This window comes from Rhinatrema bivittatum, chromosome 5, assembly GCF_901001135.1.
Source record: "Rhinatrema bivittatum chromosome 5, aRhiBiv1.1, whole genome shotgun sequence".
NCBI lineage: Eukaryota > Metazoa > Chordata > Amphibia > Gymnophiona > Rhinatrematidae > Rhinatrema > Rhinatrema bivittatum.
The window spans coordinates 226,569,660-226,594,532 of record NC_042619.1 but is presented as its reverse complement, the minus strand read 5'-3'; the positions used below and the strand labels follow the sequence as shown (position 1 = coordinate 226,594,532).

General features: G+C 45.8%; 1 protein-coding gene across 4 annotated transcripts in view; it reads right to left on the bottom strand.

Annotated features, from left to right (window-relative positions):
- Window positions 1-24,873, bottom strand: part of CNKSR2 (connector enhancer of kinase suppressor of Ras 2) — a 469,908-nt gene that overhangs the window by 255,479 nt on the left and 189,556 nt on the right. For all 4 annotated transcript variants that reach the window (XM_029603391.1, XM_029603393.1, XM_029603392.1 and 1 more), the window contains exon 6: window positions 420-539. In XM_029603391.1, the coding sequence (XP_029459251.1) occupies window positions 420-539 (120 nt within the window). The remainder of the gene's footprint in view (window positions 1-419; window positions 540-24,873) is intronic.

The window sequence follows — 24,873 nt, the reverse complement described above, 5'->3', positions numbered from 1 at the left end:
TCTTACTAACACCGTAGAAATTTCCCCTCTCATTTGGTTCAATGATTCAAATCCTGCTGAGTCTGATATCAACTATTTGATGACTTTTCAACGACCGTCCCCCTTCCTTGCACCCCCTTCCCATGGAAAAGGTGGCAGTCTCAGTCCTGGACCCAGTGAAAGAGTGTGTCTCTTGGGAGCACACACACCTGGAATGTGTGACTTGGACAACACAATTTGGCTTTGGCTCCATTATCATTTAAGTCCATCTAGAAAAAATGCAAGCCTTTTTTGGAAGGTCAGATTTTCAAAATGCATTTTCCTTATTCATACAAAACAAACACGCACACATGAACAGCGCACCCTAGCTTGCTCTCCTAAAGTAACAGCTTGTCTCCAGTCATCGACTGTTGTCAGTACAGTACGTGCGTACATCTTACCAGCCCTTCACTTGGCTTGACATTGGTGAGTTGGGTCACTTCAAGGTGAGCAGATTGGGACACCAAGGGATCAGAAGAGAGAGAGATAATGTGGTCACAGACGCCAGAGAGGGTTTTACACTGAAAGCAGAAAAACAAACTAATGATCAACCACAGCTATATCACTGTTACACATTTTAAAAAGGAGCCAATCATAGTTTCAATAATTCTGCTGTTTCAAAACTCAAGTTCCAGATGTTCAACACATTATGAGAGCTGAACAGGAGAGCCATCACTTGTCCCTGGGAGTAAGTAACAAGAAATAGATCCTACCTTTTGAGATCGGCCAGGCACTTGTGACCCTAACTGGCCGCTGTGAGAGACAGGATGCTAGGCTCGATGGACTTTTATCTGACCAAGCATGGTGCTTCTTATCATCTTATAATAGGCAAGGTTGCTAGGTTTATTTCCACCAGCTAAAAAAAACCCCATCAGTTTATAAATTAGCTTTCAGAATTATGAAGTATTTCCTCAGATCAAAGTTTACTGCTCAGAATCTCCCTTATAAACTCTTCTTTTTAAATTGGTCAAAAATCATGCTGTAAAAAAAAAATCCTTTACAGTTTGATGGTTAACTTTCACAGGCGCACATACACGTGCTTGCGTCAGCCCGTGCTCAGGGATATGGCTATTTTATAATATACACGTGCATGTGCACGCATGTTATAAAATAACCTGGTCTCACACACGTGTGCAAAATTTTAAGTGGGTGCGTGCATCAGCACACAAATCCCACTTCTACTGCGTAAATCAGGGGATTTTAAAAGGAGCACGTGCCAATGCCATTTCCAGTTTTACCAGTTCATCTCCAGTTCACCCATTTAAGAGATAGGTCCTCCAACCCCCCCCCCCCGGTTTGATAATCGTCTGTCTATACGGCCGGCTAGGTCAATGAGGGCCTCTAGATCCTCTGGAATCTCTCGGGCAGCTAATTCGTCTTTGATGCGAGGGGACAGACCTTCCAGGAAAATGCCACATAGACAGTCGGTCCGCCATCCTAATTCAGAGGCTAGGGTGCGGAATTCTACCACGAAATCTGCCAGCGTGCGGGAACCTTGGCGTAGGTTGAGAAGATCTGAAGAAGCTGTGGACAACCGCCCTGGTTGGTTATTTATTTATTTATTTATTTATTTATTTATTTAGAGATTCTTATATACCGCGGTACGTATAGTTATACGCGGTAAATAAGTTATAAGTTATATAAGGTATATAAGTTATACGCGGTACGTATAGTTATACGCGGTACGTATAGTTATATATATAGTTATATATATATGGTTCATCAAATACTTGACGGAAGGTCTGGATGAATCTTGAAAGGTCATTTAATATAGGGTCCCCTCGTTCCCAAAGTGGGGAAGCCCAGGCCAAGGCCTTCCCGTCTAGCAATGAAATGATGAATGATGTCTTCATCTGGTCTGTAGGAAACTGTTGCCCTTGTAGGGAAAATCGGATGAAGCATTGGTTCAGGAACCCTCGACACTGTTTAGCTTCTCCTGCGAAACGAGGTGGAGCTGGCATATGGAGAACCGATGCAGGGGCGACTTGAATCATCGGTGGAGGGGCGGACGCCTCTGCCCTCTGGGTGGAATCGAGACGACTGACCAGGCGTTCCACAGTGGCAGTTAACGCCTCGATACTCTGCTGCTGTTGTTGCTGCAGAAGCTGTTGAGCCAAGCCTGGAATGGCCTTGAGACCAGACAAATCCACCGGGTCCATGGCCTTTGCAATCTGTTATGTTCGTGGACCCTTAGTCCGAGACGAAGGATGGTACTCACCAGGAACAACCCAGGTGCCCTCGTCTCTGGAAGGTGGTAGACAGCAACCAGGAGCTCCAAGTCTCACAGGGTAGACAAACCAAGAAGACCGCAAGCAAGCGGAGACTGAGTCCGGGCAATGGTTCCGAGGCAAGCAGCAGGCAGGCAGTGTCAAATCCAGGCAATGGTCCGAGGCGGGTGGCAAGCAGGCAGAAACAATGTCCAGGCAAGAGTCCGAGGCAGATGGCAAGCAGGCAGAATCGATGTCCAGGCAAGGGTCTGTGGCAGGCGGCAAGCAGGCAGAATCAATGTCCAGGCTAGGGTCTGAGGCAGGCGGCAAGCAGGCAGAATTGATGTCCAGGCAGGGGTCTGAGGCAGGCAGCAAGCAGGCAGAATCAATGTCCAGGCTAGGGTCCGAGGCAGGCGGCAAGCAGGCAGGGTCAAACTAATCGGAAGAAGAGCCGGGAAGATCAAGAAGACAAGCCAAAGGTCCAGGGCAGGCAGCAAGCAGAACGGGAGTTCAAAACCAGTCCAAGTCACAACAATAATACCAAATCCAGGAGGAGCAAAGCAGGAGCACAGAACCTGTTGCAAAGGCGTCTTACTGGATTCAGGGAGAGGTTTAAATCTCCCTGACTAGTGACGTCATCTTCCGGGGCCGGCCAGGTTTTCGCGCCGTTTCCCCTTTAAGGGGTGGAGACTGCTGCGCTTCCCCCCGACGCTGTCTCCCGACGCTTTTCAGAAGACACGCCATGACTCGCACGTGGCAGATGACTTCGGGAGGGACCCTTGGCCCACGGACCGACTGAGGTAGGGGGACCTGGCCACAGGCGACCGCTGCCAGGTGCCACAACAACGTCTTTGGTCTTTGACCAAGTTATCCTCGACTCCTGGCACATAATTAGCCAACACACTGTTTTTTTGGGGATCCCTGATTTTAACAAAAGTCTGAAAAATGCATACTGGTGGTCACATGCACTTCCAAAAAAATAGAAAGAGTATGTTCCTCATAATTCAATTTCATATAACATCCTAAATATAGACAAGTCAAAAGATGTGCTAAATTGGAAAAATGATGCCCTTTACCTTCATTTCCTAGCATGAAAAAAATTTAGAAGAATAAGACATATATGGGGTAGATATTCAAAACTGGCTGTGTAAGTAACTTAGCCAGTTTGAACTAATCTGGCTATGTTATGATGTATATTCAGCAGCACAGCAAAGCCACTGAATATATGCGTATATGTGCGCACTTCACCAGATAAGTCTACCCGGCTAAGTTTAGACCTGCTCTTCGGGGTGTCGAAACTTATACGTAAACTTATCCGACTAACTCTGAATATCGGTAGTTATCTGTATAAGTTATACGGCTAACTTGCTCCGCCCCAATCTGCTCAGTAGACGCCACTTTTTCTGTGAGTAACGTTTAGCCGTATAAGGGACTTATATGCCTAAGCAGTGACCCCTGAATGTAGGCGCATATTCAGCGGCCGCTACTTAGCCTCATAATTCCTGCTTATCCAGCTAAGTAGCACTGAACACGCTTTGAATATTGGGTTCATATATATATATATATATACTAGCGGAATACCCGTGCTTCGCTACGGTGGAGTTGATAGAAACATGTGAGTTTATTTCACGCAAGTTGAAAAGTAATTGTTTTAAGTGTGTGAGGGCTTTGGAGTTTATATATTTAAAATGAACGTGTTATTATTATAGAGTGAGGTTAGTGGTACCTAAAAATGTGAAATGAATATGTGGAATGAATGTACTGTGAATTGCCTGTCAGGACGCAATGATTTCTTTGTATACAACGTTTGCTGTGCGACCCTCTGGCTGCAGTATGATGAGGCTATCAGCTGAGCTGACTCTAGAGCAGGCCACGAACGGCAGGCCGTGCGAGATGCAGTGGTGCCTCAAGTCAACACCAACGACCTTGAGAGTCTGGCCCTGAGCTTTGTTAATAGTCACCGCGAAGCACACTCTGACCGGGAACTGCAGGGGTTTAAATTGAAAGGGTACGTCTGATGGTATAAGGGGGATGCGAGGGATGAAAACGGTTTCCCCTCATCCACAACCTGTGAAAATGATTGCTTCAATGACTTTTCTGTGGAGGGACTTGACTTGAAGTCTGGTGCCATTGCAGAGTTTTGGTGGCTGTAGATTTCTTAGTAACATAATTGGTGTGCCGACCTTCAAAATGAGATTGTGCTGAGGAATGCCTGGAGGGTTGAGACTGTGCAGGAACTCGACAGGGTAATGTACCGCATCATTGACTTAGACAACCGAGTCCACAGACATACGTTTTTGTTTCTGAGGTGACCGCCTGCAGGAGTGTGTCATTGATAGAGTTTGTCGTGCCATTTGTAGAAGTTAAAATTGCCCTCTCTCTAAACCATGATGTCTCCTTCATGTGGATGTTTTGAAGATCTGGATATACCTTTTGTGTAAGACTTTTCAAATCTGTGACCAGGTGACATAGATTTGCCAGCAGTTTCACTTTGCCATCTTGTTCATGGAGTGTACCATCTCCTATAGCCAAAAGAAGGTGTGAAAACTCTCCTGCCTTGATGTTGCCTGTCAGGTGCACCCTCATGTTCACTCTCAAGGACAGGACTTTCACTGTGGGTCACAGGTAAGAGGACTTGAAAGAGGCTTTAACTTCATCGGCATGGGTCCCCCGTGGAACAACTGGCAGAGTCTGTCTGAAGTCCCCAGCGAGCAGTACTGTCAACCCTCCCATGAGGCTGTTGTTTCGGATGTCTGGGAATGTCCTGTGAAGAGCCTCGATGCCGCCTCTGTGGGCCATGGTGCACTCATTCCACACTATGAGTTTGCACTGTCGGAGTACCTGCACCATGTTGCTCTGATTGGAGATGTTACACAGAGGTGTTTCGGTGTTGTTGAGATTGAGAGGAAGCTTGAAGGCAGAGTGTGCCGCCTGTCCACCTTCCAGAAGCGTCGCTGCGATGCCAGAAGAAGCCACAGCAATGGCAATGTTTGAGTCTCTTCGTACCCTGGCAAGCAACAGGTTGATGAGGAATGTTTTACAAGTACCTCCTGGAGCGTCTAGGAAAAAGATTTGGCCACTTTGATAGTGAACGTTGGTCATGTCTTCGTGATAGACGTTCCACTGCTCGGTATTCAGCCTTGGCTCGTTGTCGTCGACTGTCTTGGCCAGATCGCAGATGTTGTAAGCCAGCTCGCTGAAATAGTCGGGGTTAGCTGCAGCATGTTTGTGTGATGGTGCGGGCCAGTCATACTTGTGAAGAGGTTGACCTCCTATAGCCAGTACACAATCCTGAAGGAAGGTGAGGCATTTGTTATAGATTATGGACGACCATTCTTGGACATCGTCTTGGAGAGATTCCCTCTCCAGCTGCCTACGAATATCTTCTGAAAGACTATCTATATGTTTTTTCCCATAGTGATACGGGGTTTGCCATTTGACAGAACATCAACATAATAGCAAAGAGCTGATGGATCCTAGGTGACGAATGTGAGAGTGCAGCTTCCTGGAGAGTATTGTCCCAGTGCGTATTGTCTTCTAGCAGACCGAGTGTTCGACAGGCAGACTGGAATGTGGGTTGTAGCACACAGGCGACAGTTTTAAGATATTGAAAGGACGTGGGCCCTCTGACCTCATGAGGCAAGAGTCTGAGATGACAGCACTCCAAATTGTTTGGGTGGAGTCCTGGGTAGCCTGGTACGCACTGTCCCTGTTTCCTCCTAACAAATTGGTTATTTTTCCAAATGTAGTAGGCTGGAACCTCAGAGTACAGGAGCTGTTTGGCAAAATTATCCTGTGTGCAAAGATCAAAGAACTCCAAGAGGGTTGTTTGGGGAGGATTGTGTACTTTTTCTACAACGCTGTCAGCTGTGAAGTAAATCCTCTGGCTGTTCTCCAGATGAACAGCGAGATGAACGACTGGGGGAAAACGTTTATGGATAGGGAAACAGAATATGCGCCAGGCTGCTTCAGAGCTGCTGATGTAACGCCCTATCTCATACCGTGATACCTCGTCATGTTGTTTCTCCAGGGCAAATATGGCCTGGTCACTGCCCTTGTTGATGTATTTACAGATGTACTTGATTGATTTTACAAAATTACAAAACTCGACATTAATATGAGCATGGAAGGTTTGGGAGAGTACACAGTTGTAAGGGACCACCCATCTGTTGTCTAGTTCAACTCCGTTGATGGTGATGGTGTGGCCGCCATCGGAAGGAGCGTGCTGTTGGTACTGGGGGTATCCGTCATCTCCTGAGTTTCTTTGATGAGCGGACGGGGGTACTTCTTACTGCAGGATCCACTTACCATGCAAGGGGAGTTTCTGTTTTGCAGTCCACATGGTCCATGAAGCATCGTTGACTTAACGATTTGGTGGAGTAGCGGGTCAACTTCAGGTTCAGGAATCTCTGCAGTGATCACCTGATCAATGAGGTCCGGTTTGATCCGATCTCGCAGCCATAGGAGGATGTGGACGTGGGGAAGACCTCGCTTTTGCCACTCTATTGTATACATGTAGCAAGTAGTGGAGACAAAAAGGAGTACTCAACATTTTTTTTGGTGACCCCGACGTGACCCTGGTGGGGTGTTGCGTTCGATGGCTGGAATGAACCATCGAATGTAGGAAAGTGAAAAGCGGTTAGTTTTTCCCAAGGACATGATAGGGAATGACGGAGCCAAATTTCAGCCTTGTAGGTAATCAGAAAGTGGGAGAATTAGTGATGAATGAGTGAGTGAGTGAGTCAGTGAGGGCTTTGGCATTTATATATATATATAAGCCTATATATATATATATATATATATATATATATATATATATATAAGCATTTATATATATATATATGTTATATATATATAAATGCTTATATTTATATATATATATATATATATATATATATATATATATATATATATATATATATATAACATATATATATATAAGCTTGTTATATATATATAACAAGCCTTCCCAGATCTGAATTAAATGATAGCAATTCTATAATTGATAGCAATTTTATAAGAGATAGCAACTTGTATAAGAGACTTCACAATATAATGTAAATAATTTAATCCTAACTGCTCGGCTTTCTTATTCTAACTCTCTTCCCAGTTTTAAGACCCTTGTTGTAATGTAACTTTTGATCTCTTTGCACTTGTTTATGTTCCGTTTTTTGTTCTCATCCCTTGTTGTATGTAAACCGGCATGATGTGGTTTCTAATCATGAATGCCGGTATAGAAAAACTCTAAATAAATAAATAAATAAATAAATAAATAAAAGAATAAAAATACATATCTATAAAGCATAAAAACATTAAGAGGCTGATATTCAATGCTAATTATCCAGAAAAGTAGCAACTTATCTGGCTAAAAGTCTGCTGAATATCTCCGCTGAATATCTGTCTTCATTCAGTGGCTGCCACTTAGCCGAATAAGTTACTTATCTGGGTAAGCAGTTAGCTAGATATCTAGTGAGCGGGCAGTGGGTGGATCAGGGCGGTGCTATTTATCTGGCTAAGTAGCGACATTCCTACTTATCTGGTTAACTTACTTGGATAAGTTAGATCCGCCATAAGTTAGAACGATATAACTTATCTGGCTAAGTAGTGCCAAATACAGGACATTCAGCAGCACAGCTGGATAAGTTTTATTTGGCTAACTTACCTAGCCATTTTATTCTGAATATCAAGCCCCTAAATACATACATAGGTTGATCTAATTTTATATAAAGTATCTTGAATGCCTCTACATAGTATTAAACCATATTCCTAATTGATCTTGAATACAAAAATGTAGGGGCTTGATTGATTGTGCATGCACTGGGCCCAAATACAATCCCTTTAGGCATTCTTGGGTGCAGTTTTACAGTGCTGTTATGATCGTTGGTCACAGACAGCTGCGACCGATTCAACTCACATCATGTACTGCCCTGCTCTCCTCTCCAGGTCAGCCGCATATCTCCGGGTTCTCAAGGCTCCTCATGGCAGCCAGGACACTGACTCTGGGCCTTCCTAGGCTTGTGCGCCACTGGGCCTACCTTTAAAGGCCCAATGGCGGGAACCTCAGGGGCGTCTCCGACTGATGAAATCACAAGGTTGGGATTCATAAGCACCTCCCTCACCCCTTGCTAGTTGACTTGGCAACGAGTTCCTTCGCCTGGTGCTTGTTCCTGTCTCCTCAGACCCATGGTTCCTGTATCGGATCTATCTGTGACTCTGGCTCGGGTACCCGCTCCTCGGGGCCTGCCTAGAGCACTTCTGTCGGAGGCTCCTGCTCTGGCACTTGCACCTCCAACCCGCCTGAGTACTGTGATTCCCTCCGAATTGTGTCTCTTACCCCGCTCCACTGGACATTTCACAGTACTCTCTCTACAGCTCCTGCGGTCACGTGGCTGTGACGCAGGACATCTTATCTCTCTTCCACTACCACCATATCTCCTGTTGCAGCTGACCTCGCCTCCCAACGGTGAGGACTGTGGGGCCAAGGGTCCACAACGGTGAGGACCTGTGGGGCCAAGGGTCCACGAAACCCACGAATCCTAACAAGTGCCTGTATGTCACCATATTTGCCAAACTATTTAACCTTTTTTTATTTTTCTCAATGCTATGCTTTCTTTCACTTCTCATTTATCTTTTCCTGTTGCAGACTAGGATACTTCTATTTCTTTAAAGTATTCTTGGAGCAGCCAAGCACACAGTGTCGCACCCCCCCCCCCCCCCCCCACCTGTTTCGGCTCCGACTGTGTGCTTCTCAGGGCGCCGAGCCATAGGGGACGTCGAAGAGCAGTCACATGGTGCCACAAGCGGGACCTATCCCACTCGTAGCAAAGAGAAATAGAGACTGTGTGCACTATTTCTCTTTGCCGTGAGTGGGACAGGCCCTGCTTACGGCACCACGTGGTTGCTCTTCGGTGCCCTAGGCGACCGCCGAACTTCACCTAATGGATGCGCCGGCCCTGTCTAAACCCTTAACTGCCACAGCAAACATTGCTTCCAGGTCTAACCATAGCAGTCTGGAATTCACAAATGTGTCACATACTTTTGTTTCACAATCCTTGTCTCAGCCCACAGGGATTTTCCCACAGAAGCTGATAATCTACCTGCGTGATAGCAGCTGAAGAAGTTCCCAGCACAGGTATATTAAACACATATCTCCTGAAAGTCCCAGGAATTCAATTTGCTCTAATAGCAGAGCTAAAACAGCTATCTGCCAAGTCAAGATTAATTCCTTTCCTGGAAAGTTAAACATTTTTTCTGATTAGAGCTTAGAAAACCTGGAGCAAGGGGAAACACTATTTCATCCAGTTCTGTTCCAAGTCAGAAACTCGGAGCCAAGCAAAGCTAATTAATTCTCCTTCTTAAGTTTAGAAAACCACAGCTGTTTGCAATACCTCATTAACAAGGCAAACGCTGACAGCCAAAAAAGTAGCGTGTCCTTTTTTTCTGCATGCTGTTTCAGAATCCAGTTCAGAGACCAATCATCTTCCTGTTCCACAGAGTCCATGCCAGGTTGCTGTTTTGTCTCCAGGAACCTCCATTGTCTCTTGTCAATCAGTGAGTGAAATGAGAACACTGTTAAAACCTTTGTTTTGAAAGAAAATCGATCTAGCAGCTATGGCTCTACCTCAGCCTTTAGAGGAGTTCAGTCCAGCTTTACTGATCCAGGAAGAGCCCAGATCAGCTGTGCCACTCTAGGAGGAGCCCCCGCCTGCCGTGCTGCTCCGCGAGTAGCCTTGTCTGGCCACTCTGGGGAACCATGCCAGTGGTTCCACTCTCCACGCACGCTGTGCCAGTGGTCTACTTAATGGATCCTGAGCAAGAGGTCTCATGCGCCACTCATCCCATGCTAGTGGTTCCTAGAGATGTGAATCATGTGATCGATCGTCTTAACGATCGATTTTGGCTGGGGGGGGAGGGAATCTGATTGTCGCGGTTTTGTTTTTTAAAAAATCGTTTAAATCATAAATCGGGGGAGGGCGGGAAAACCGGCACACTAAAACAACCCTAAAACCCACCCGACCCTTTAAAATAAATCTCCCACCCTCCCGAACCCCCCCAAAATGTTTTAAATTACCTGGGGTCCAGTGGGGGGGTCCCGGTGTGATCTTCCACTCTCGGGCCACAGCTGCGTTAATAGAAATGGCGCCGGCGCTACCTTTGCCCTATCATATGTCAGGGCAAAGGTAGCGCCGGCGCCATTTTGGTTCCTGTCCCCCAATGTCACGAGCGCAGGAGATCGCTCCCGGACCCCCGCTGGACCCCCAGGGACTTTTGGCCAGCTTGGGGGGACCTCCTGACCCCCACAAGACTTGCCAAAAGTCCAGCGGGGGTCCAGGAGCGACCTCCTGCACTCGGGTCGTATTGCAAAATGGCGCCGGCCGTATGGCCGTAAGACTGGCGCCATTTTGCAATACGGCAATATGACCCGAGTGCAGGAGGTCGCTCCCGGACCCCCGCTGGACTTTTGGCAAGTCTTGTGGGGGTCAGGAGGCCCCCCCAAGCTGGCCAAAAGTCCCTGGGGGTCCAGCGGGGGTCCGGGAGCGATCTCCTGCGCTCGTGACATCGGGAGACAGGAACCAAAATGGCGCCGGCGCTAATCATATGACAGGGCAAAGGTAGCGCCGGCGCCATTTCTATTAACGCAGCCGTGGCCCGAGAGTGGAAGATCACACCGGGACCCCCCCACTGGACCCCAGGTAATTTAAAACATTTTGGGGGGGTTCGGGAGGGTGGGGGATTTATTTTAAAGGGTCGGGGTGGGTTTTAGGGTTGTTTTTAGTGTGCCGGTTTTCCCACCCTCCCCCTTCCCCTCCCCCTCCCCCGATTTACGATTTTTGACGATAAATCGGGGGAATTCCTATTGTATCGTGCCTCTAACGATTTTTGACGATTTAAAATATATCGGACGATTTTTTAAATCGTCAAAAAACAATTCACATCCCTAGTGGTTCCACTCTCCACGCACCCTGTGCCAGTGGTCTAGCTTCCCAAGGATCCTGAGCCAGAGATCTTACACTCCAGTCACCCTGTGCTAATGGTTCTGTCGTTTGGACACTCCGAGTCAGCAGTGCTCCTGCCCAAGCACCCGAGCCGCCCAGAAGGGGGAGCTCCTTCATAGCCTGTCTGCCAAATAGGGGGTGCACTTCCACTGTCTGTCTGCTCAATAAAGGGCGCTCTTTCACAGTCTCCCCACCCAGAATAGGGTGCTGTTCCAGCCCTGAAGTGCCCAGAAGAGGGTGCTGTTCCAGACAACCGGCCCTCCAATCAAGCCAAGTCAACTCAGCTATAGCCCCCATGGAAAACGGAATCCAGGAGGAGGGAGTCTTAAAAGGGGGGGGGTACTGTTAGGATTTCACCTGCTACACAGCCTTATCCTACCTTCTTGACTTGTGCAATGATGCCTCCCCACCAGCAGAGGCCCTCATTAAACCTCACCACTAGCCTTGCCAAGCTCCTCCTATCTGCCCTTGTCGCACCCCAGTCTTAGCCCTGTGCATCCCTGTCTTCCCAGAAGCTCCTTGGCTTCTCACTGTGTCAATCCTGGTTCTGTGATCTGCCCTTTGTTCCTTGTCCTGCCTTGTGCCCTTCGGGCATTTTAGCTTGTACTCTGCCTGGTTTCCTGCCTTGAAGCCTTCTGGCCTCCTCTGCCTGTATCCTGCCTTGCCTGCCTTGTCCAAGCCTTGCATGCCTAGTCTGACTTCAGATTATACGGACTCACAACCATTAAATACTACTGCTGCTGCTGCAAAGACCTCCTGGCCCCCAGAACCCAAGGGCTCAACCTGCAAGGAAGGGGGCTGGCTAGGCAGAAGACCGGCCCATGTTCCATCCAGAGTCCGGCTTTGCAAACGTAGTAGGCTGGAACCTCAGAGTACCCTACTCTCCAGGAGTGGTCCCCGAACCTCCAAATCCCTGACAGTTTCTGGAAAGTTGAGGGCTGTTAAGCTTAGCATGGGAGAACCTGATAAATGAGCCATAAACACTTACATAAGAATATAAGACTTAGGGATGTGAATCGTGTCCTCGATCGTCTTAACGATCGATTTCGGCTGGGAGGGGGAGGGAATCGTATTGTTGCCGTTTGGGGGGGTAAAATATCGTGAAAAATCGTTAAAAAATCGAAAAATCGAAAAACCGGCACATTAAAACCCCCTAAAACCCACCCCCGACCCTTTAAATTAAATCCCCCACCCTCCCGAACCCCCCCCCCAAATAACTTAAATAACCTGCGGGTCCAGCGGCGGTCCGGAACGGCAGCGGTCCGGAACGGGCTCCTGCTCCTGCATCTTGTCGTCTTCGGCCGGCGCCATTTTCCAAAATGGCGCCGAAAAATGGCGGCGGCCATAGACGAAAAAGATTGGACGGCAGGAGGTCCTTCCGGACCCCCGCTGGACTTTTGGCAAGTCTCGTGGGGGTCAGGAGGCCCCCCACAAGCTGGCCAAAAGTTCCTGGAGGTCCAGCGGGGGTCAGGGAGCGATTTCCCGCCGCGAATCGTTTTCGTACGGAAAATGGCGCCGGCAGGAGATCGACTGCAGGAGGTCGTTCAGCGAGGCGCCGGAACCCTCGCTGAACGACCTCCTGCAGTCGATCTCCTGCCGGCGCCATTTTCCGTACGAAAACGATTCGCGGCGGGAAATCGCTCCCTGACCCCCGCTGGACCTCCAGGAACTTTTGGCCAGCTTGTGGGGGGCCTCCTGACCCCCACGAGACTTGCCAAAAGTCCAGCGGGGGTCCGGAAGGACCTCCTGCCGTCCAATCTTTTTCGTCTATGGCCGCCGCCATTTTTCGGCGCCATTTTGGAAAATGGCGCCGGCCGAAGACGACAAGATGCAGGAGCAGGAGCCCGTTCCGGACCGCTGCCGTTCCGGACCGCCGCTGGACCCGCAGGTTATTTAAGTTATTTGGGGGGGGTTCGGGAGGGTGGGGGATTTAATTTAAAGGGTCGGGGGTGGGTTTTAGGGGGTTTTAGTGTGCCGGCTCACGATTCTAACGATTTATAACGATAAATCGTTAGAATCTGTATTGTATTGTGTTCCATAACGGTTTAAGACGATATTAAAATTATCGGATGATAATTTTAATCGTCCTAAAACGATTCACATCCCTAATAAGACTTGCCATACTGGGTCAGGCAAAGGTCCGTTAAGCCCAGTACCCTGTTTTAGGTTCTTATGTTCTTATTCCTTTCCTAATAATCCCTAGCATTCAATTTGTTTTCTTGGCTGCTGCAGCTGCACACTGAACAGAAGATTTCAACGTATTTTCAAAGACGACATCTAGATCATTTTCCTGAGTGATGACTCCAAGTGTGGAACCTTGCATTGTGTAGCTATAATTTCCGTAAGTCACTTTTCCACATTAGATGTCATTTGCATGCCCAGTCTCCCAGTTTCGCAAGGTCCTCTTGCAATTTCTCACAATCCTCTTGTGATTTAACAACTTCAAATAATTTTGTGTAATCAGCAAATTTGATCATCTCACTTGTTGCTCCCAGTTCCCAGGTCATTTATAAATATATTAAAAAGCAGTGGTCTCAGAATAGACCCTGGGGCACTCTACTATTCACCTTTCTTCACTGGGAGAAAGGTGAATAGTGATTGGATTCATGCGTGAAGATTTGATCATGGACCGAACTTGATGTGAACAGTGCAAACTGAACTTGTATAATAGCTGCTGAAACGAAAACCCTTCTTGTGCAAATGTCCTTGGAAGTAAAGATACTGTCTTGATATTTAAACCTGCAATCTGTAAGGCAGAATGCGATTGTTATGTTACCACGCTTAATAAAGCCAAGCTTGAACTCTACAAACCTGTGGCTTGCAGCTGTAGAGGCCCATAATCTGACAAGTCCTGACCTAGGAATCGACGGTACAGATAAAGTCTATTGATCTTCTTGGATTAGCGATGCCATCACAGAGCATTTGTACTGTGCCAGCACAGAAATAGGTAAAACAATGCAAACTAGCCCCTCCAGCGTTCCAAGTCTTTGTTGCAATTTAAGTACCAAGAACCAAATAACGAAATAAATATTGAACCGCTTTTATATTTCAGAAAGTTCTCCATTTCTGGCATCGAAAAACTGCTGCCATGGCTTCTAAAGTAACAAATCTATATTCTCAGGAGATGACGTCCTATTTGGCGAACATCCCAGATGCTGGAGATTTACAGGAGCACTTTATTAGATTTAAATTGCTCATTATCAGTAATAACTCATTTAGTTCTAGGTCTTGATTATTCATTGTGTGCATCATCTTTCCTATTTCTGGCCTCTTTTTACAGAATACAGGAACCGACAAAGGTTTGTTTTTTTTCTTCTTCTTCGTGCTGTGCCTCTGGGACAATCCTTCATTGCTTGTGAAGATGTATTTCTAATTCTTTGCAAAATGCACAATGTGCAGTGCTTAAGATGACACTGATACAATGTCATCTGCTGAAATACTGCAGAAATACACATGGCCACCCCCAAACATCCTGTGCTGGGTCCTGGGCAACCTGCCAGAGCTCCACTGACATCAGTGTAGTTGGTTACCAACTGGTTCCAGTTTTTCAGATGGGGTTCCCATCCCTTTGCATGCCTGGACTCTCAGGAAAAATTCAGACTCCAGGTTTAGCAATGTAATAAGAGGGTTGGGGGGAGGTGATGCCTGGACTGGACCAGCCTGGCCAGAAAAGCATGCCAGTGTTTTGCAACTTTACAAGTACATGCAAGTTTCTATTGCACTTGGGCACATTTTGGGGAACGGTGTGGCATGAGGGGGGGGGGGGGGGAGGGGAAGTACCTGATGATTGGCACCACACAAGGTGGCATATTTTTGTGCTGCTCAGATTAAGATTCATTGTATTTTCAGCAACATTATATAATACCACCGAATGTAATGTATGCTGGCACTAATCTGCAACAAGAGATTAGTCAAGGAGATGAGGAATCTCAGCTGGACCGAGTGCCAACAAGGAGCACCTTTCCTGCCTATGGTATCGACTGATGGTTTCCATTTTCCCAAACCGGAGAGACTGGTTATGGTTGATGCAACAGGTTCCTCTCTCTGAACATCAATAACGCCTTCTGAAATGCTATCAGAGTTCTGTTATTGCTGCCCCTGAAAATCTGCAGAATCACTGGATAGGACTAAAAACTGATGGGTGAAAGATTTCATGGAAATACTATTTTCATTAACCAAAAAATAAAGGGACTGATTTTAAAAGCGCTGCATGCGTAAATCCAGATGATTTACGTGCCTGGGGGGGGGGGGGGGGGTGTTACGGACACCGGGCCTATTTTATAAAGGCCCGGCGACACGCGTAAAGCCCCGGGATGCGTCTAAGTCCTGGGGCTTTACAAAAGGGGCGGGGTGGCCCGGGGGCGGGGAGGGAGTGGGGCCAGAGGCCTCCGGCACACTGGCCATTTGCTGCTGTGCCAGGGATCGCGTGCCGGCAGGCTGCCAGCGCACGCAACCTGCGCCTGCTCCGAGGCAGGTGCAGAAGGTAAATTAAAATTTTGGGGGAGTTTAGGATAGGGCTGGGGGGGGAATAGGTTAGGGGAAGGAGTGGGAAGGTTAGTTTAGGGGGAAGGGAACGGGAGAAGCCCGCAGGCGTCAGCGTGCACAGGGTGCACAATTGTGCACCCCCTTGCACGCGCTGACCCCGATTCGCGCGCATGTTATAAAATTGTGCGTACATGTGTGCGCACTGGGTAGCGCGCGCACATGTACGCCCGTGCGTAGGTTTGAAAATCTACCCCATAATTTTCAGGCCACCCCTCCTCTCCCCCCCCCCCCCCAAAAAAAATACATTGGTAATCGATGCTTTCAGTATGCTTGGCTAAATTTATACTGCAGATTTAGTTTTCTTGTTCCATAAAAACCTCATTTGCCGGTTTAGAGGTGACATTTTTGAAGAGCAAGATTTTAACGAAAAGTGACTGCCACCTTCATCAAACACAGAGGTTCCCAACCCTGTCCTAAAAGCACACTTAACCAGTCTGGTTCGCAGGATATCCATGATGAATATACATGAGACACATTTGCATAGGATGGAGATCCCGTGCTATTTTCCGGAACACGGTGGGGCGAGAGAGGGGGCCTCAGATCACTTTCTAACCACATAAGAACATAAGAAATGCCATATTGGGTAAAACCAGAGGTCCAGCAAGCCCAGCTTCCTGTCTCCGGGAATGCCCTCTACAGGTCACAAGTACCCGGCAAGATCCCAAAGAATCGATCCGATCCTTCTTGCTTTCCCTAATCTATCTGGCTAATAGTAGTTTATGGAATTTTCCTTATCTAGACCCTTTTTAAATGCTGCTACACAAACTGCTTTCACCACATCCTCTAGCAACAAATTCCACAGTTTAATTGTGTGCTGAGTGAAAAAATACTTTCTCTGATTTGTTTTAAAAGTGCTTCCTATTAACTTCATAGAATGACCCCCTAAATCTAGTGATATGAGAAAGGGTAAATAACTATTCCCTATTTATCCATTCCACCCACTCATGATTTTATAGGCCTCTTATTTCTCCTCTTAGCTGTCTCTTCTACAGGCTGAAGAGCCCTAACCTGTTTAGTCTTTCTTCATAAGAGAGCTATTCCATCTCCTTTATCATTTTGGTCACTCTTCTAGGCACCTTTTTTAATTCTTCTATATCTTTTTTTTTTTTAGATGTGGTGACCAGAATTGCGCATAGTACTCAAGGTGAGGTCGCAGCATGGAGCGATACAGAAGGAATGTGATATTCTCCGTTTTATTCTCCATTCCTTTCCTAATAATCCCTAGCATTCTATTTGCTTTCTTGGCTGCTGCTGCTGCATACTGAGCAGAAGATTTCAACATATTATCCACGGCATATTATCCTTTTCCTAAGTGGTAACTCCTAATGCGGAACCTTGCATTGTGTAGCTATAATTTAGATTGCTCTTCCCTAAGTGCATCACTTTGCACTTGTCCACATTAAATGTCATCCGCCATTTGTGTGCACAGTCTCTCAGTCTTGCAAGGTCCTCTTGCAATTTCTCACCCCCCCTCTTGTGAATTAACAACTTTGAATAATTTTGTATCATCTGCAAATATGAAGTCGTCCCCCCCCCACCACCGTTGTTCCCATCTCCAGATCATTTACAAATATTTCAAAAGCAGTGATTCTAGAACAGATCCCTAGGGCACCCCACTATTCTCCTTTCTCCACTGAAAAAATTGACCATTTAGCCCTACTATCTGTTTTCTATCTTTTAACTGTGTCCCAAGCCACAATAGGACACTGCCCCCTATCCCATGACTTTTTAACTTCCTCAGAAGTCTCTTATGTGGAACTTTGTCAAACATTTTCTAGAAATCCAGATATACAAAAATACTGGCTCACCTTCATCCACGTTTATTTATACCTTCAAAAAATGAGCAGATGATTGTTTTTTTTAACATTTAAAAAAACAATCCCAAGTTTCTTAGGTCTTTTTTTTAAATTTGATATAGAAATTTGCTTAATTGGGCTCTCTGCGCATTTTCTTTAAAAATAGTTTGTGATCAAGATGGCACAGTCTACTGCAGGACTGATAGACCTTTCAAGGAAAGGAATAAGGAGCAATGATACACAGCAGTTTGTTCTGTTTTGGGAAAATTGCTTGGCAGTAAAGTTACATTATTATTTTTTTTTAAAGGTACAGTTGCTGGGTACAAGCAGTTCGTAGGAAAGATCAAGCAGTCGTCTGCAGAGAAAGGCCCCCAGATTCCTTGCTCAGGGTAGGGGTTGGTTGGTTTCATGTTTGCTTAAAAAACGCTACTGGAGTGGAGAATCCTGGGTCTTATACACATTTGGAACATCCTGTGAACACAAAATCTGAATAAACTCTACTGAGCACTTTGTAATCTGCAATGTACAAAGGCTCGTTCAAAGAATGGCAGGTGGAGATTTTTATTACACTATTGAAGAGAGCCCACCTTACCACAAACAGTAACTTCTTATTGTACTGAGCTGCACAGAAGCTACGAAGCAGGAAAAGTGTTAACATTCCCACTGTGCAGCTGTCTGACCTGTCCCAACCTTTACTAGAAGCTTCATCAGTCACACCTGAATAGATACGACACCCTGAATTATATCTTTATAGATACAAAATTCAGGATTGCCTAAGTTAGCTCACAGACTAAATTTTTGAAAGTTCCAAACCACTTCTGCTACTCCCACTTCCACGTCTTTCAGCATCTCATTGGCAATTATTGTCCAGCTCCATAGAAACCGACTGCTTTCTTGACCCTTAAAATCCTGAAGATTCCTGAATAAATTGGAAAGTTTTGAAGAGTTGCTATTCGCTGCCATACACTCAAAAAATGCCAAGGCGCAGGGAAAAATAAAAGAGGCTCCCTATTGTTCAGCGGACGAAGCACTGAAGAGTCGGCTGCTCCTTCAAGAGCTGCCAGCAGGGCACGTCAGAAAGGACATCACACAAGCCGCTCGATGATGGGCCTGGACAGTGTGTGTGTGAAGCCATCTGCGAGTTTCCTAGGAACACCGTCCAGAATCCCACTGTGTGATACCGTAAATTCATCATCAACAAGGGACCTCCTGATGGAACAGAAGAATCACAAGGAAAGCTACTTAAATAATTTCAAACCTAATCTCTTAGTTAACGTTTTTGCTTTTGTGCAGGGGTTGTGTACTAACAATGATATTTTTGGGTCGGGAGTTTCTTCCTGCCCCTTTGGCATCCACTTCGATCAGAAATGGCCTCCACTGGACTGTGGCGCCACAAGTCTTCGCTCTCGACTGCCAAGAGCCTTCTCCTATTCCCTTCCCAGCTCAGCAGAGCTGTTGTAGCTACCGACCATGGCTCCCTTCAGAAACAGGTTAATGTGCACCCTACATTTGGCCACTAGGTGTCACCATTGCACAATGATTGTGACTCCCACCCGCTAGGGGCCTGTGAACACTACCTCCATAATATCCTCAACCCTGGACACAACCTGGGGAGTGGAAGGCCCGAGCCAGGTACTGAACTTAGATTCTCCGCATGGCAGTGCACGGTACTGTCACCAAGCCACCAGACCAGCCCTAGAGAACTACCATTAACCATGTGAACTTCTGGACTTGTTCCCACTAAGTGGTCTCTCTCTCTCTTTTTTTTAAGCAGCAATTTAGACAATACAACACTATATTTTCATACCAAATGTGCACTTAGGTTTGATAGAAAATTGATTCAAGCTGTGTACTTTAAATAATTGTGCTACCTAATGTGCTCCCATGACTGACAAGCACTGCAAGGCTGCTCGTTAAGAGAGTAAGCTGAGGTATGCAAACACAAAAGTTCCCTAGGAATTCATCTGACCATCAATACCCACTAATGAAGGCTCTGCAAAAGAAATCGGAAGGGAGAAATGGGGGGGCAGCTCCTTTCACTCCTACCCAGAAGTATTGCAGGGCAGCAACAAAGAAATCAGGGGGGTGGGAAAGGCAGAGAGACATGGGGCCAGATTTAAGAGTCAGGTGAGAATGAGGGGCAAATAAGCCTTCGGGTCAGTTTCAAAACAGGGCGCCCTTTACCCGAGACCCTTCCTTCCTTCCTTCTCTGCAGCTTCTGGAAGGGGAAAAAATATTCACCAAAATATCTGTGACAGCAAAACCTTGTGCCGAAGGGACTGCAGGATTTTTGGCCTGATCCTTTGAAAACGTATTTATTTAGCAAGGTATTTAACTATCAATAATAGCAAGGCAATATCTTTATTAAAGACAATACATAGTCAGGAACGTACATAATTTTGCAGTTCATTTTTGTCAGGAAGATGTAGCCTTTCTATATGAGGATTATTTTTTCCAAAGAACTCCGTGCGGCCCTATATAAATGGACACGCAGAGATCTAGAACAGTATTTCATCACCTGCATCTAACAGGTACGCGTGGATTATAAAATATGCTTAGGTCTACCCAACATACAGATGTATGTTTGGTTACACACAAATACCTGCAATGCATTGAAAGCGGGTATTTTATTTTTCCTACCTAATTTATAAACATATGCACGTATATTTTACGCCCCAAAAAAAAAATATGACTTGCGCACATAAAACCCTGATTTATACACGGAAGTCATAATATCTTGAAACATGCTCGCGTAACTGAAATCACCAATTTGCCAATACCTCCACTAAGTCATGGAGACCCTTCTAGTTCTTCATCTTGACCTCCTACCCAACCATAGCAGACAAGAGATGAGGCTGATATCAAGTGCACTAGTTAATTAGCAGGTATAAAATTGCATGAAAAAGTTGCCAAATGTATGCGTGTAAGTCTCTTAGAAAATAGCAAGTTATGCACGTAATTTTTGGCCCCGCCCCGAAAAACCCCACACTGCCCCTTATCTGCACATGTAAATGTACACGCAAAACCAAAAATAGGCGCACTTTAGGTGCTAATTTTTTCAAGCATAACCGCTTTGAAAGTACCTCGCATGTGTACATGATTATGTGCATATTTTATTTGGAATATTCTTGACGGAAGCTGCTTAGAACTGTAGATAATGCAGTATAAAATTTTGAAAACAAATAAAATAAATCCTTCAGTTTAGCCCTTTAGCGTGCTGGATTTATTTTACTAAGTGGTATTTTTGTTTTTTGTTTAAACCAGTGTTTCTCAAATCTGGTCCTGAAGTACTCCCTTGCCAATCACGTTTTCGGGATATCCACCATGAATATGCATGAGATAGAGGTGCATGCTCCGCCCACATGCATGCAAATGTATCTCAGGTATGTTAGTCACACTTCCTGCCTGCCTGACAGCAACATTTATCCTTTTATTTAACTCTTCTACCCTACTTCCTGGCTGAAAGAGCAAAGAATGCCATCAACCCTAACCCCTGCAGGCAATCAACCAGTTGTTCATCCTGGCTACACCTGCAGCGGACTGAGGACTCTAGAGCCCCGCTCAAACATCACGACCTTAATTCCACGTTTAACCAATTATTTTTGAAAAAAATGCAAGAAGCTCAGCTTTCATTCTGCTCCTTCTATGAGCAAACCAATGCAGTCAAAGAGCATCATCTGTGATAGCACGCACACATTGACTCATCAAGGTACTTGCAAGTAGTGACGTGCATGCCAGTGGGCTGCTCCCTAGGGGGGTAAACAGCCCCCCTGGGTGCAAAGTCCATACATTCTTTTCACCTGGCAGACTTTGAATTAGTTTTCAAAAGGCAAGTGAGCACCTCCTTTTACTTTCAAAGCTGCGGCAGGTACAAAGTACGCGGGGACGCTTGCATCCTGCTTTTCCTGCCGGTATCATTTTGCCAGGGAAGTACACGAACAGATCTAAAAATGCTATTGGCGCAATATTTCTCCTTCTTTCCCCTTCCCCCCCCCCCATCTAAATATGGCTCCTTTGGGAATAGCTCCTCCTAACATGGCTAAAAAAAACCCCACACACGTTGTTCCGAAATGCACAGACCTTTACTCGCCATCGAGGGCGGGGTTCAGACACTCAACTAATGTGAGTAATGAGGTGCTCTTCACCTGCACGAGTCTTGCTTTAAAAACCACCCTGAATATCGGCTTAATAAGATTGCGAAAAAACAGCAAGGACAGAGATAAAGATCCCCTGCACTGACCTCTAAGTCAGAGATTTTCCAGGGGATGTAAGACGACGTCCCTTGCCCGCGGTCGTATTCTGCGTTTCTGTAAATACGCATCATGCCGTCTTGCATCTCCATGATTTCAGCCCTTCCTATATTGCTGCCTGACTATATTCCTTGAATAAAGCAGTTTAAGGTTAAAGCTATCTGGAAACGCACTACCAGGAAACCTAGCTGGAGATTTTCAAACATAGCCAGTTAAGATTCAACGTTATCCGGCTATGCATGACTTGATAAGATCAGGCGAGGATATTCAGCGGGATGTTACCCTGATACCTTATTCAGCTATTTTTAGCCAGATAAGTTATCTGTTTTTTGTTGTTTGTTTTTTTTAATATTGACCTCTTGTTTTCAACAATGCCCTCTGCTCTTGTGCCCAAGCAACTTTCAGCAATGCAGCATTACCAACTGCAATGTACCAAAACTAACAATGATTCTCCTTTTGTGTGACTATATTATTGCTTTTTTTTGGGAGTGCGAGACAGTGTTGGGTCATATAAGGCATCCGAAATGAAATAAATACCCAAGAGACTTAAAAGCAGCAGGCCGGGAGTTTTGATCTTTGATTATTTTTTCATCTTTTGCAGCTTATTATATCTTTTTTTTTTTATTAATGTACTTAATAAACTTATATACCACATAACCAGCCAAAAGGCTTTAAAAGTGGTTTACAAAATATTACATACATGAAGGTAACAAAATTTAATAAACTACTAAAACAAAACAAAAGTAGTGCAAGCAATAAGTACAAAACAACAGACATAAAAAGGCTGCAACCCAAGGCTTCAAAACCCACATTTATCATGCCCAAAACCTAAAAACAGGATTGTGAAAGGGGAGAAAGTCTATTCCCTCAAAGCCTCTCAGGGTACAGCCATGTCTGGACACATTTTCAGAACTTCATAAAGTTAAGCTCAGAGGTAGAGAGGTTCGATCACAACATCATTTTAAATGTACCTTGAAAGCTGAGTCTGGTGATGGTAGAGCACTCTGAAAGGATCTAAGCTTGCGACTGGGGGTATACCAGGTTATTTTTTCCCTGCAAATACCTTCTCATCCCTTGAAAAGTTATCATAAACAGTTTAAACTTGGTTCTCTATAACAGGTAGCCAATGTAGGGACTGTAATCTAGGGGTTGCCCTTTCTCTTCTTGATTATCTTGCTACCTCCCCTTCATAGGTCTTCTACTGCACCTGAACAGTAAAGATAGAAAGTTATGCCCATTCTGTAAATCCGAGTACTTATGGCATTCCTGAAATAAGGTTAATTTCAGGAGCAGCCAAGGTGCCCAGTCTTCTTCCCAGAAAGATAAAAAGTCCATAGGGATAGCTGTGTTAATCCATAGTAGCAAAAACAACACAGAAGTTGGTGACAGATTTATTGAGGCATGAACTTTCAAGGACAAGAGGCCATTTTGTCAAATGTGATGGTCTACAAGGTGAATCCCAAGGTGGTGGAATGGAAAACAATTTGGACAACTGACAGACAATAGTGAGTGCCGGTAAATGAAGTCTACTCTGTGGAGAGAAGAGTGATACGTGGAGTGCTTCAAGGACTGGTTTTGGGACCACTTCTGTTCAATATCTTTCTCAGCAATATAGTGGAAGGATTAGAAAGAAAAATGTGTCTTTTTGCAGATGACATTAAGATCTGCAAGAGAGTGGACACACCTGAAAGCGTAGAGAGAATGAAAAGTGATTTAAGAAAGCTAGAGGAATGGTCAAAGGTTTGGCAGTTGAGATTCAAAGCCAAGAAGTGCAGAGGCACATATCTGGGGTGCAGAAATTCTAAGGAGCTCTATGTAATTGAGGGTGAAGAAACCTCAGGGTGATAATGTCTGATAATCTCAAGGTGGCGAAGCAATGTGACAAGGCAGTGGCTACGTCAGAGGGATGCTGGGCTACATAGATAGAGGCATAACCAGCAGGAAAAAAAAAAGAGGTGATAACGCCCTGTGGGGGTCCTTGGTGAGGCCTCCCCTGGAGTACTGTGTTCAGTTCTGGAGACCGCATCTCAAAAGGGAAAGAGACAGGATGGAAGTGGTCCAGGGGAAAGGCAACCAAAATGGTGTGTGATCTGCACTGGAACACTTATGAGATGAGACTGAAGGACCTAAATATGTATACCCTGGAAGAGAGAAAGGACAGAGGAGATTAGAATACAGATTTTTAAAGACCTGAAGGGTATTAATGAGGCACAGGAATCAAGCCTTTTCCAATGAAAAGAAAGCTGTAGAACTAGGAGTCATAATATGAAGCTCCAAGGGGATAGACTCAGGAGCAACATTATGCATATATTTCTTCATGGAAAGGGTGGTAGATGCATGGAATGCCCTCCTGAAAGAGGTAGCAAAAACAAGAATGGGAATCAAATTCAAAAGGGCCAGAGATAAGCACAGGGGATCCATAATGACTAAAGGATGGAAATGAAGCGGCGGTTTTTACCCTTAACAGAAGGCATGGAGGTAACATGCATGGAGTGGCAGTCACTCCCATAAGAAAATATATTGCTGGGCAGGTTGGATGGACCACTTTGGTCTTTTTCTGCCATCATTTACTATATTACTAAGGTGCCTCCAGTCTCCATGTCGTTTTGGCTCCCAGAATGAGCACGGCCAGTGCAAGGGGATTAGCCGCCCTAGGCACCTTCTGCCTTGCGCCTACCCCCCAATGTCTCGCCACCCCCACCTGGTCACGCCCCCACCCCCACCCCAGTGGTGCCAGCACCCCCCATTAGGGTGCGCGATCCATGTGGAGCCGTGAGCAGCTGCACCACTGCGGCAAAGAGGAGTGGAGATTGCTGAATCTCCACTCCTCTCTGGCACTGCCGTTCGTGGCCCCACATGGCTCACGGCCCCTAATGGTCGGTTCACCTAGTGCTTCCGCAGGCCCTGAGAATGAGACACTGAAAGCAAAGTCGGGGATGTCCTGCAGTTTCAGTGGATGATTGTGGACAAGGTGCTATTGTCTATCACAGGGTGACCTCGTCTTTTGGGAGGGGGTGGGGGGGGGGGGGTTATGCTAGCATTAAAAGGACAGACAATTTTT